The 13,916-nt window shown below is 47.2% G+C and overlaps 1 protein-coding gene across 1 annotated transcript; it reads right to left on the minus strand.

Annotated features, from left to right (window-relative positions):
* Positions 1-2,544: 2,544 nt before the first annotated feature.
* On the minus strand, positions 2,545-5,510 carry LOC125545602 (bidirectional sugar transporter SWEET1a). Its single transcript, XM_048709617.2, has 6 exons — positions 5,204-5,510; positions 5,057-5,093; positions 4,567-4,662; positions 3,593-3,872; positions 3,367-3,486; positions 2,545-3,066 (listed from the first exon to the last, which is right to left on the minus strand). Exons 1-6 carry the CDS (start codon positions 5,238-5,240, stop codon positions 2,821-2,823), a joined length of 816 nt encoding a protein of 271 aa, XP_048565574.1. The 5' UTR covers positions 5,241-5,510; the 3' UTR covers positions 2,545-2,820.
* Positions 5,511-13,916: the final 8,406 nt, after the last annotated feature.

The raw sequence follows: 13,916 nt of genomic DNA on the forward strand, positions 1-13,916 counted from the left end.
ACGTCCTACTTGATTAGTATTGATGATATGGGTAGTACAAGAGTAGATCTACCACGAGATCAAGGAGACTAAACCCTAGAAGCTAGCCTATGGTATGATTGTTGTATATGAAGTTGTCCTACGGACTAAAACCCTCCGGTTTATATAGACACCGGAGAGGGTTAGGGTTACACAAAGTCGGTTACAATGGTAGGAGATCTTGAATATCCGCATCGCCAAGCTTGCCTTCCACGCCAAGGAAAGTCCCATCCGGACACGGGACGAAGTCTTCAATCTTGTATCTTCATAGTCCTGGAGTCCGGCTGAAGGTATGGTCCAGCTACCCGAACACCCCCTAATCCAGGACTCCCTCAGCTCCCCAGGTGGGCCAACTTCTAAGCCGACCGGTCCCTCGCGCCGGGCACTGCCTCACGATGACCGCCAGGTGGACCAACCTGATGTGGGCGCGTCGGCCAATGCCGATGTGACAAGGCGGGATGTCGGATCCCCTGGCACTGACGACGGGATCGACATGGGATCTCGTGCAACTGATGGCAAGATCGACGTGGGATCCCGCGCGGCTGTGATTCCCTCGGCTAGATCTTCTGCGGCGCAGCCTCATGCAGCTCCTGATATGTCGTCTCGCAGGACAAGATCACAGCACGGTATTGTAAAACCACAAATTCGTACAGATGGTACGGTCCGGTATGACAAGCTCAAACCTCGGTTTGGAGGCTTAACAACTACTGGTGAGCCAAGTAGTTTGCATGAAGCTCTAAGTGACACAAAATGGAAAATGGCTATGAATGATGAGTATGGTGCTCTTATTGAAAATAAGACATGGCATCTAGTTCCACCAACACGAAACAAGAATATCATTGATTGTAAATGGGTTTATAGAATTAAAAGGAAAGCAGATGGTCAAGTTGATAGGTATAAGGCAAGATTAGTAGCCAAAGGTTTTAAACAGAGATGTGGTATAGATTATAAAGATACCTTTAGTCCTGTTGTAAAGGCAGCTACTATCAGACTTGTTCTCTCTGTTGCAGTATCAAGAAATTGGAGCCTAAGGCAATTGGATGTTCAGAATGCGTTTCTTCATGGCGTTCTAGAGGAAGAAGTCTATATGAGACAACCACCTGGTTATGAGGTAAAAGGAAAGGAGAATTATCTATGCAAACTTGATAAAGCTCTGTATGGACTAAAACAAGCACCTAGGGCTTGGTACTCCAAGTTAAGTGAAAAACTTCAAATACTTGGTTTCAAATCATCCAAGGGAGATACTTCTTTGTTCTTCTACAGAAAGGGAAATATCACTATTTTTATGTTGGTTTATGTTGATGATATTATTGTTGCTAGCTCATCACAAGATGCAACTGTAGCATTGCTAGAAGATCTTAAGAAGGATTTTGCCTTGAAAGATTTGGGTGGTCTTCATTATTTCTTGGGTATTGAGGTGAGAAAGGTAAAAGATGGAATACTCCTTACTCAAGAAAAATATGTCCTGGATATGCTTAAGCGTGTAGGAATGGTAAATTGTAAGGCTTCAAACATGCCCCTCTCCACGTCAGAAAAGTTGTCAAGAGAAGAAGGGGAGCCTCTAGGGGCCGATGAATCAACAAAATACAGGAGCATGGTAGGTGCCTTGCAGTACTTGACACTGACAAGACCTGACATTTGTTTCCCTGTTAATAAAGTATGCCAGTACCTGCATTCTCCTACTTCTCAACATATGACAGCTGTTAAGAGAATTTTGAGATATCTCAAGGGTACTATGAGTACGGGTCTGAAATTTACCAAGTCAACTTTCAATGTTGTTAGTGCTTTCTCTGATGCTGACTGGGCAGGATGTCCAGATGACAGAAGGTCGACAGGAGGGTTTTGTGTGTTCTTTGGTCCAAATTTGATTTCTTGGAGTGCACGTAAGCAAGCTACTGTTTCTCGGTCTAGTACAGAGGCAGAGTACAAATCTTTAGCCAATGCCACTGCTGAGATTATTTGGGTTCAAACTTTGCTACGTGAACTTGGAGTTATGCACTCACCAGTTGCACGTCTCTGGTGTGATAATATTGATGCCACATATCTGTCAGCAAATCCAGTGTTTCATGCAAGGACAAAACACATAGAAGTGGACTATCATTTTGTTCGAGAGAGAGTAGCTAACAAACTACTAGATATCCGTTTTATTCCCACAGATGATCAAGTTGCAGATGGTTTTACCAAAGCTTTGTCATGGAAGAAGTTAGAAGACTTCAAGGGCAATCTCAACTTGGTAAAGCTGTGATTGAGGGGGCGTGTTAGAAAGAGTCATGTACAAGGTATACGGTATTGTAAACCGTATACCGTAGAGAGGTAGATAGATTGCGTGCGTTGTAATCTAGGTGGTTAGGTTGTTAGGGTTTATCCTTATCTCTTGTATAGTTTTCTTGAGGATCAATCCACAACCTAACTGCCGCATGATGTAATCTGCATTGCCTATATAACACGTACGCGTCCCTGCTCAAAGGCATACGCTTCCACGCAATCTTTCAGGCAGAAACCAAATTCGATCTTTGGAGGAGTACAACACAGAGAAACAGAGCAGAGGTAGTAATTCACACTTGCAGTTACAGTTTGAGATTTTCGGAGTACTGTTTCATAGCTCTCCCGTAGGCTGGCCTTTGGGGAGAGGGTTCCGCACCAGCTTTCTTTCTGGCAAATGTACGTGTACGTACCAAGTCAAGAAACAAATCAACAAGGCAGACACCCACGATCTGCGTAGCATAATAGCTCTACTAACTAATTAAGCAGCGCACTTATGCTGCTGTCACTCCATGCAAGCTCTCTCTGCAACGGCGGCGGCTACACCTGCGCGGCGACCTTGTCGACAACGGCCGGCTCGTCGACGACGGCGGTGTCGTCGTCGACCTTGATCTTTGCCTCGCCCATCTCCACTGCAGCTGCCGCCTTCTTGGCGTCCTCCACCTCGTCGGCCTCGTCGGCGTCCTCCCCCTTGCCGGCGCCGGCGGCGGGGCCCTTGTTCTTCCGGTAGATGGCGTAGAGGATGAGCTGCATCAGGCCCAGGAAGCTCCCGCACCCGTTGGGGATCTGCATGCATGCGCGCGCGTAAAAACATTACTTGTCAGCTTGTTTTAACTTTTGAATGAACTAGGAGTACATGTTGTACTCCAGCAATGCGCCGCATGTCTCGCTGGGCGTTGCATGTGGTGGGCACTATCCCAATCCATCCGCTCAAAGGACTAGGAGCATTCAATGGCTACAGCTAGCACTGCAGCGCACACCGGCCGTGCGCGATACGGGTGGATCATGGATCAGATCGATCATCAGAGCCGAACGACATGTCGATGGGATCTTGGGTTGCCAGGGAAGGAGAAGAGAAGGACGTACGTAGATGAAGGGGTCGAGGCCGAGCAGGCCGTAGATGAACCAGGAGGTGCCGCAGAGGAACACGGACAGGGACAGCAGGAACGGCATGTACTCCACGCTCTTGGTCTTGATCACCAACCTCTGCGCACACACGCACACACGCATGGGTCATGACCGAGTACATGGATGAAAACTAGAGGTAAATCAATTACAATTAGTCTGTGTGTCTGCGTGCGTGGGTGCGTACCATGATGGAGAGCGGCGAGGCGTACATGCAGATGGAGAAGACGGTGGCGGCGAGGCCGCAGAAGACTGTGCGGGCCTTGCCGTGCAGCGCCAGCAGCGACACCAGCACCACCGTGGCGAAGATGGCGGTGACCACGCTGAGCAGGCCCAGCATCCGGACCTTGGCCCTGCGCTCCGCGAAGATGAGGAAGATGACCACGTAGATGGCCTCGATCACCGACCCCGCGCCGTTGATCGTCGTCACCAGGATGTTGTTCGGGGACACGAACGGCAGCCCGTACCTTCATCCACCCAACCATCAGTTAAACCATCAGTTGATTTTCCCCTCGGTTAATTTGCTTATTGATTGGTTAGTCCTGACAGGATGAACTAATAACTTGTCCAAAAAAAATGTTTTCCATCTAGGTGGAAATTAGAAGCACATGAACGTGAGGACACGTCACTGCCTGGCTGGCAACGCCGACAGGCCAGGGTGGCCGTGCACGAACCGTGCAGCACAAATTTATCGTTCCCGGGGCCGTAGTACTGCCGCGGCGCTGGCAGGTGGGTCCAGGACCAGCTTTCCATCTACCGGAGAAACCGGGCACAGGCTAGTCTACGCTAGGAGCCAACTCACGCCTGATCCCATCAGCTGCAGTGTTTCTTCTGCACGGAAAACTACCCACACGCCAAGTTAAAAATTTCACTGTTCGCTCACATGTTCCAATGTATCCCAAGAGCACAGCAGATCCAACAGATCCTTGCAACTTGCAAGCATGGGGATTTTCACTGTAAAACTGAGCTGCTTTGTGAACTGTAATAATAGTACATGGAGATGGCATGTAAGGAGGATCAGTCGTGCATGCCAAGGCCGTGTGTTGCTGCTATACTTTTTAGAGAAAGTCCGGCGTGTCTATCTATCCTGCTACTAGTGGTAGTACAAGAGTGCAAGAGACTGTGTCTGAAGCATGCGGGAGTTGGGGAGCGGTTGGTTACCATGCGGATAGGAGGCAGTTGAGCAGCGTCATGTTGTATGGCACGCCGGAGAAGTCCTCCGTCGACTTCCTCTTGATGATCCTCCAGAAGGTGATGCTGCGGCAACACAGCACGCGGGATTTCTCACCGGTCAGAGCAAAACAAAAGAATAATCAAGCACGGCGAGAAGGCAGGAAAATGTAGCTCAGAGCTTCAGAAAAGATAATGGTAACAGCAATGGAGTGCGGCATGGGATCTAGCCAGTCTGTCTCTAGATGGTGCTCCAACTTTGTGCGAGCACCAACGAAACTGCAAGGTTTGTATACTGACTGATGGTTTACCATCAGAACTATAATTTGAGAAAGAAATGGTGCGTGGAGAGGAAGGCTCCAAGAACAGAGCGCTATCAGTCACAGGTTCTTGGGTCTTCCATCGTTGTGCTCGCATCACAAGAGCTCGGCCAAAGAAAACAGATGAAATCAAGGAGGCGATGCGCCAGGGGAGCACTTACACCGGCGACAGGAAGAGGAACAGAGCGATAACATTGCCTGGCGGATGAAAAAACAGCCGTCAGACTCAGACCAATCCACACAAAAGAAGACGAAGAAAAGAACGCCAAACAGAGGGAAGAAGAAGATCGGCCATGGCGCTCGCTCACCTGAGACCCCGAAGAAGAACCTCGCGATATGCTCCATCTCGGCGCGTCTGCCCCAAGAACACGGTGGGGGGAGAGGGGGAGGTGAGGTCTATCTATCCTTCTCGGCCGAGCGAGAGGAGAGGGGAGGAGTGTAGAGGACAGAGGACAGAGGAGCACTCGGGCACTCAGCTGCACCGAGTAGCTCTCAGCTCCCAACGGCTCGGTAATCAGCACCGCGCTAGGCAACACGGGAGCTGCGTTACGAATGCGGCGTGTCTTTCTCGGCGTCTGCGGTGATGTACTGATGTGTGTGTGGCTGGACCGAGGAGGTGCGGGAGACGATATATAGGGAGCAGGAGAGAGGTGAGCAGGATGCAGAGAGAGGGCCTGCTTATTCATTTCGAGCTTATCTACTCCTGTGTGACGAAAGAATGTTCGGTGGGAAAACACAAATACGCTCCGGCAGTGATAATTCAGCAACACTGCCACGCACTCTGTCAAAAATGTTCCTATATTACACAGGGAGTGCATAGTACGAGTACATCATTAATCCATCGGTACAAGGCACTGTCATTTCCTTAAAAAAAGTAACTGTTCAATAATAAGTGTCGTGATTTTAATTCGGGGAGTAGTGTGTAGTAGGACCACGAAATAAAATCGCATGTAAATAGCCCGATGGCTATCATATGGTTGCTGCCGCGGATTTCTCCATAAATCTCTTCAAACGGCTCCAAAATCAGCAACAACCTCTAGAACTCATCTGTCCCAGCTGAAAAATTACCGCGATTGCCCACTATGGTGGCCATTATAGCTGCTGGGAAATCGTTTCTCCCACGATTTTAATCTTTGTGTAGGGCACTATACTTTACGATACCGAGTCGAAAGTAAACTTTTCCAGCATCAATTTTTTATTAATCTTGAGCAGTTGCATTTCTCATGCATTTTTAGGAATAGGTCATACTGTCGATTTCTGTGTGTGTGATGCGCTATACCGAGGCATCTCGATGGTCTTCATCGGCGGCAGCACGTGGACTACATTTTGGTCGGACAATTGTCTTGGATGTGGAGTTATCCGCAACTGCCTCCTCGCGTTGTTCTCTCATGCTTGAGACCCTCGGCAACCATGTATGCCATGATTCTCTGTGGCCTTCGGCACCCCTCCCCCCTCCACCCCTCACACACATCGGGGAGAATTAGCTACCCACACTATCCAACAAGCTCGTCGAGGTGCGCTGACGAACTTCACGGATACCGGACCGACGGCCTGCACGAGCATCAAAGGCAGGCTTGATACGTCTCCAACATATCTATAATTTTTGATTGCTCCATACTATATTATCTACTGTTTTGAATGTTTATGGGCTTTATTATACACTTTTATATCATTTTTGGGACTAACCTATTAACCCAGAGCCCAGTGCCAGTTTCTATTTTTACCCTGTTTTAGGGTTTCGAAGAAAAGGAAAATCAAACGGAGTCCAATTGACTTGAAACTTCACGGAACTCATTTTTGGAAGGAAAGATGCCCAGAAGACTTGGAGTGCATGTCGGGGGATCTGCGAGGAGGTCACGAGGCAGGAGGGCGCGCCCACCCCCCCTAGGCGCGCCATCCACCCTCGTGAGCCCCTCGTGGGCCCCCTGACGTACTTCTTCCGCCTATATATCTCCATATACCCTAAAACATCCGTGAGCACAATAGATCGGGAGTTCCGCCGCCAGAAGCCTCCGTAGCCACCGAAAATCAATCTAGACCCGTTCCGGCACCCTGCCGGAGGGGGCAATCCTTCCCCGGTGGCCATCTTCATCATCCCGGTACTCTCCATGACGAGGAGGGAGTAGTTATCCCTCGGGGCTGAGGGTATGTACCAGTAGCTATGTGTTTGATCTCCCTCTCTCTCGTGTTCTTGATTTGGCACGATCTTGATGTATCGCGAGATTTGCTATTATAGTTGGATCCTATGATGTTTTCTCCCTCTGCCCCCCTCTACTCTCTTGTAATGAATTGAGTTTCCCCTTTGAAGTTATCTTATCGGATTGAGTCTTTAAAGATTTGAGAACACTTGATGTATGTCTTGCCGTGGATATCTGTGATGACAATGATGTTGGGAACGCAGTAATTTCAAAAATTTCCTACGCACACGCAAGATCATGGTGATGCATAGCAACGAGAGGGGAGAGTGTGATCTACGTACCCTTGTAGATCGACAACGGAAGCGTTTGATTGATGTAGTCGTACGTCTCCACGGCCCGACCGATCAAGCACCGAAACTACGGCACCTCCGAGTTCTAGCACACGTTCAGCTCGATGACGATCCCCGGACTCCGATCCAGCAAAGTGTCGGGGAAGAGTTCCGTCAGCACGACGGCGTGGTGACGATCTTGATGTTCTACCGTCGCAGGGCTTCGCCTAAGCACCGCTACAATATTATCAAGGATTATGGTGGAAGGGGGCACCACACACGGCTAAGAAAACGATCACGTGGATCAACTTGTGTGTCTATGGGGTGCCCCCTGCCCCCGTATATAAAGGAGTGGAGGAGGGGAGGGCCGGCCCTCTCTATGGCACGCCCTAGGGGAGTCCTACTCCCACCGGGAGTAGGATTCCCCCTTTCCTAGTCCAACTAGGAGTCCTTCCATGTAGTAGGAGTAGGAGACAAGGAAGGGGAAGAGGGAAGAGAAGGAAGGAGGGGGCGCAGCCCCTTCCCCTAGTCCAATTCGGACTAGGCCTTGGTGGGGCGCGCAGTCTGCCTCTCCCTCTCTCCTAAAGCCCAATAAGGCCCATATACTTCTTCTCCCGTATTCCCGTAACTCCCCGGTACTCCGAAAAATACCCGAACCACTCGGAACCTTTCCGATGTCCGAATATAGTCGTCCAATATATCGATCTTTACATCTCGACCATTTCGAGACTCCTCGTCATGTCCCCGATCTCATCCGGGACTCCCAACTCCTTCGGTACATCAAAACTCGTAAACTCATAATATAACTGTCATCGAAACCTTAAGCGTGCGGACCCTACGAGTTCGAGAACAATGTAGACATGACCGAGACACGTCTCCGGTCAATAACCAATAGCGGAACCTGGATGCTCATATTGGCTCCTACAAATTCTACGAAGATCTTTATCGGTCAGACCGCATAACAACATACGTTGTTCCCTTTGTCATCGATATGTTACTTGCCCGAGATTCGATCGTCGGTATCTCAATACCTAGTTCAATCTCGTTACCGGCAAGTCTCTTTACTCGTTCCGTAATACATCATCTTGCAACTAACTCATTAGTTGCAATGCTTGCAAGGTTTATGTGATGTGCATTACCGAGAGGGCCCAGAGATACCTCTCCGACAATCGGAGTGACAAATCCTAATCTCGAAATACGCCAACCCAACATGTACCTTTGGAGACACCTGTAGAGCTCCTTTATAATCACCCAGTTACGTTGTGACGTTTGGTAGCACACAAAGTGTTCCTCCGGTAAACGGGAGTTGCATAATCTCATAGTCATAGGAACATGTATAGGTCATGAAGAAAGCAATAGCAACATACTAAACGATCGAGTGCTAAGCTAACGGAATGGGTCAAGTCAATCACATCATTCTCCTAATTATGTGATCTCGTTAATCAAATAACAACTCTTTGTCTATGGTTAGGAAACATAACCATCTTTGATTAACGAGCTAGTCAAGTAGAGGCATACTAGTGACACTCTGTTTGTCTATGTATTCACACATGTATTATGTTTCCGGTTAATACAATTCTAGCATGAATAATAAACATTTATCATGAAATAAGGAAATAAATAATAACTTTATTATTGCCTCTAGGGCATATTTCCTTCAAATGAGATATCACGTGATTCACTTGATGTATGTTTTGGTGATCAACTTGCGGGTTCCGCTCATGAACCTGTGCATAGGGGTTGGCACACGTTTTCGTCGTGATTCTCCGGTAGGAACTTTGGGGGACTCTTTGAGGTCCTTTGTGTTGGTTGAATAGATGAATCTGAGATTGTGTGATGCATATCGTATAATCAACCCACGAATACTTGAGGTGACATTGGAGTATCTAGGTGACATTAGGGTTTTGGTTGACGTGTGTCTTAAGGTGTTATTCTAGTATGAACTCTAGGGTTGTTTGTGACACTTATAGGAATAGCCCAACGGATTGATTGGAAAGAATAACTTTGAGGTGGTTTCGTACCCTACCATAATCTCTTTGTTCGTTCTCCGCTATTAGTGACTTTGGAGTGACTCTTTGTTGCATGTTGAGGGATAGTTATGTGATCCAATTATGATATTATTGTTGAGAGGACTTACACTGGTGAAATTATGAACCCTAGGCCTTATTTCCAAGCATTGCAATACCGTTTACATTAGTTACCTTGCTGTTTTTATATTTTTTAGATTACAAAAACTATTATCTACTATCTATATTGCACTTGTATTACCATCTCTTCGCCAAACTAGTGCACCTATACAATTTACCATTGTATTGGGTGTGTTGGGGACACAAGAAACTCTTTGTTATTTGGTTGCGGGGTTGCTTGAGAGAGACCATCTTCATCCTACGCCTTCCACGGATTGATAAACCTTAGGTCATCCACTTGAGGGAAATTTGCTACTGTCCTACAAACCTCTGCACTTGGAGGCCCAACAACGTCTACAAGAAGAAGGTTGTGTAGTAGACATCAAGGCTCGACACCTCCTCCCGATATTGAAAGAAAAGTGAAGAGAAGGCTGTGAGCGCTATCAGTTACTCAGTTACTGCTTCGATGCCTCGTTCGTGGACTTTGTTTGTAGACCCCACCCCCGCGCCCCCACCCCGACAGAGTCAAATCTGGCAGATATCGGGTAGGGGGGTCCTGTGTCCTGCTTGTGTTGTTGTATTTATTTGAGGTGCAGTACAAAGTATAGATGATCTACCATGAGATCGTTCTTTGTCGTTCACGAGCTTTGCCCCCCAATTTATATCGGCTCCAGGGGGTCTAGGGTTACAACCTAGTCCATTACGTATGCTACCTCTTGAGCTTGCGTTGGTTTTCCCCGAAGAGGAAGGGATGATGCAGCAAAGTAGCGTAAGTATTTCCCTCAGTTTTTGAGAACCAAGGTATCAATCCAGTAGGAGACCACGCTCAAGTCCCTCGTACCTGCACAAAACGATAGCTACTCGCCACCAACGCGATTAGGGGTTGTCAATCCCTTCACGGTCACTTACGAGAGTGAGATCTGATAGATATAATATTTTTGATATTTTTGGTATAAAGATGCAAAGTAAAAAAGTAAAGGCAAAGCAAGATTAAAGTGATGGAGATTGATATGATGAGAATAGACCTGGGGGCCATAGGCTTCACTAGTGGCTTCTCTCAAGAGCATAAGTATTCTACGGTGGGTGAACAAATTACTGTTGAGCAATTGATAGAATTGAGCATAGTTATGAGAATATCTAGGCATGATCATGTATATAGGCATCACGTCCGTGACAAGTAGACCGAAACGATTCTGCATCTACTACTATTACTCCACTCATCGACCGCTATCCAGCATGCATCTAGAGTATTAAGTTAAAAACAGAGTAACGCCTTAAGCAAGATGACATGATGTAGAGAGATAAATTCATGCAATATGAAATAAACCCCATCTTGTTATCCTCGATGGCAACGATGCAATACGTGCCTTGTTGCCCCTTCTGTCACTGGGAAAGGACACCGCAAGATCGAACCCAAAGCTAAGCACTTCTCCCATGGCAAGAACTACCAATCTAGTTGGCCAAACCAAATGGATAATTCGAAGAGACTTGCAAAGATAACCAATCATACATAAAAGAATTCAAAGAAGATTCAAATATTATTCATAGATAGACTTGACCATAAACCCACAATTCATCGGTCTCAACAAACACACCGCAAAGAGAAGATTACATCGAATAGATCTCCACAAGAGAGGGGGAGAACTTTGTATTGAGATCCAAAAAGAGAGAAGAAGCCATCTAGCTACTAACTATGGACCCGAAGGTCTGAGGTAAATTACTCACACTTCATCGGAGAGGCTATGATGATGTAGAAGCCCTCCGTGATGACGGCCCTCTCCGGCAGAGCTCCGGAACAGGCCCCAAGATGGGATCTCGTGGATACAGAAAGTTGCGGCGGTGGAATTAGGTTTTTGGCTCCTCTTCTGGTCGTTTGGGGGTACGTATGTATATATAGGAGGAAGAAGTACGTCGGTGGAGCATCGAGGGGCCCACGAGGCAGGGGGGCGCGCCCTAGGGGGGGCACCCTCGTGACCGGCTCTCTGATGCCTTGGCATAGGGTCCAAGTCTCTTGGATCACGTTCGATGAGAAAATCACGTTCCCGAAGGTTTCATTCCGTTTGGACTCCGTTTGATATTCCGTTTCTTCGAAACACTCAAATAGGCAAAAAACAGCAATTCTGGGCTGGGCCTACGGTTAATAGGTTAGTCCCAAAAATAATATAAAAGTGTAAAATAAAGCCCAATATAATCCAAAACAATAGATAATATAGCATGGAGCAATCAAAAATTATAAATACGTTGGAGACGTATCAACGTACAAGGTAAACGTGTTGTAGATGATCTCTAAATGTCATGGAGTATACCTCAAGTCTTCGGGAGCCTTCCTATTATACGCCATGAGCCACCTTGACGTGGCCCACTGGTGAACCGACATGGGACCGGGAGGGGGGGGGGTCCTCGGCCCGGCCTACTTGGCCGGGAGACGACGTGTTGAGTGACCCCAATCCGGGACACTGTCACCCCCTCCCCCTCTCCCCCGCACGTTGCTGGGAGAGTGAAGTTCTTCAGACAATTGCTCATTCTGTCTCATGTTCATTTGAGATTGACGCTACAGAAGATAGAAATCCTCAATGCTGCAGAGGATGGCTGCCCCATCAGCGTCACCTCGAAGGAAACGACGATGCATATCATCTTCCATTGCCTTATCGTCGCGAGATTTTCGGACGTTGTTCATGGTCGGCACCCGGTCGATGCTCACATGAGGCTGCTCCACTCCTACCCAACCTTTTGTGAGGATCCCTCTGAAAAACGGCATCGGCATTTTTTTCTCTTGTGATGCTCGGGTCTTTGGAAGCACCGGGTTAGTGACGGATCTAGCAGAGGATTGTAGGAGGGGAGGGGGGGGGGTTGCACCTTAGCCTGAGACTCTACAAAAATTCGTTTAACGATTATGCCATAGCTGAGAAGGGGGCACCCTCCCAATTTGCCATTGCTTATTCAAATGTGGTGCAGGAGCACTTCGGTGTGGAAAGCTCATCTTCCCATCTCCAACAGGCCCCATGCTTATCGTTGAGTCGGTTGCCTGTGCAATAGAAACGTGATGGAGAGTAGTCGGCTGCCATCCCTTCTTATATGTGTTCTTTGTGCTGTAAAACTCATCTATTTTTAGGGGCCAAGGAAAACCATATATTAAGCATCACAAGTAGGGCTGCAAACGAGTTGTGTTTGAGCGAGTTGGAGTTGGCTCAGCTTAACTCATATTAAAATTCGAGCGAGCTCAAACTGAGTGAAGCTCAAGGCTGAGTTGTGGAAAATAACACGTGCTTAGCTTGTAACGATCTCGAGTCGATTTTGAGCTAGCTTCGAGCTAAATGAGATGGTAATAACTATAAATCTATGCCGATTATTCCAACTGATAAGAGCACTAGAAATATATTATTGCAATCAGGCCGATGGTAATATAAATTTGTTCAAAGTAGTTCGACTTATTCTCTTACAACCATAAGTCTAGTATCAAAATAAACATATACTCACTCTGTAAAAAATACATTAGTGATCTAAACGCTTTTCTATTTCTTTACAGAGGGAGTACATGGGAAAATAAATTATTGGCCAAAGACCATAATAAGACCTAAATCTTCTCTGCACTTGATTAATCTTCCATGTTTGCTAGTAAATAAAATGGAAAAAATCATAGATAACATAGATGGTAGATAAATTATCTTGTTTTTATTTACTATATGGCATGATTACTTAACATAATGATATTATGTCGAGCTATCGAGCTAAAATCGAGTGAGCTAATATTGCCTTAAGATCGGCTCGTTTCTCGGTCGGGCTACATAAAGTGTTCAAACTCATCTCGTTTATTTTTGAGTCGATCTCGAGTCGAGCTAAAAACCGAGTTGATCTCAAGCGGCTCACAAGCCTCGAACTTTTCTTGCAGCCCTAATCACAAGCCCTTACAAGCATGTTACAGAAAAAAAATGAAATTACATCCGAATCCTTAGGGGTGACAAGATCTTCCTCCTTCTGCATCCACCGACGACGTGCGCCCGTGAGCAAAGCTCGATGCCGCCTTCGGGCCTCCGCCTCGGTGAAGCAAGCATGTTAAGTATATAAGTTTGTAGAAGCAAAGATCCGGAAGTTGTTGATATAGACCATAGGGGGGCTCGCTTTGAATTGAAAGTTCAGAAGGTGAAACCTCTCCCCACGTGACCATTCAAAAGAAATTAAAAGTAAGAAAATGAGCTAGGGTTTCTGCCTCCCGTCGGCGACGCCGGCGATCTCCCACGTTTTCAGTGGCCTTAGGGCCATGGGTGCGCGGTGGATCCCTGTCCTTCCCGGCGGGAGGGCTCCGTTTTCAGGTGCTTCTTCAAGTTTTGTTAGGGTTTGTGTCCTGCTCAAGAAAACGAGACGACGACGGCTTCTTGAAGATGGAATAAGGTTCTCCCCGCCAGTTCCCCATCCCAATGGTGTGTCTAG

The sequence above is a fragment of the Triticum urartu genome, chromosome 3A (assembly GCF_056163025.1).
Source record: "Triticum urartu cultivar PI428250 chromosome 3A, HENAU_Tu73, whole genome shotgun sequence".
Classification (NCBI taxonomy): Eukaryota; Viridiplantae; Streptophyta; class Magnoliopsida; order Poales; family Poaceae; genus Triticum; species Triticum urartu.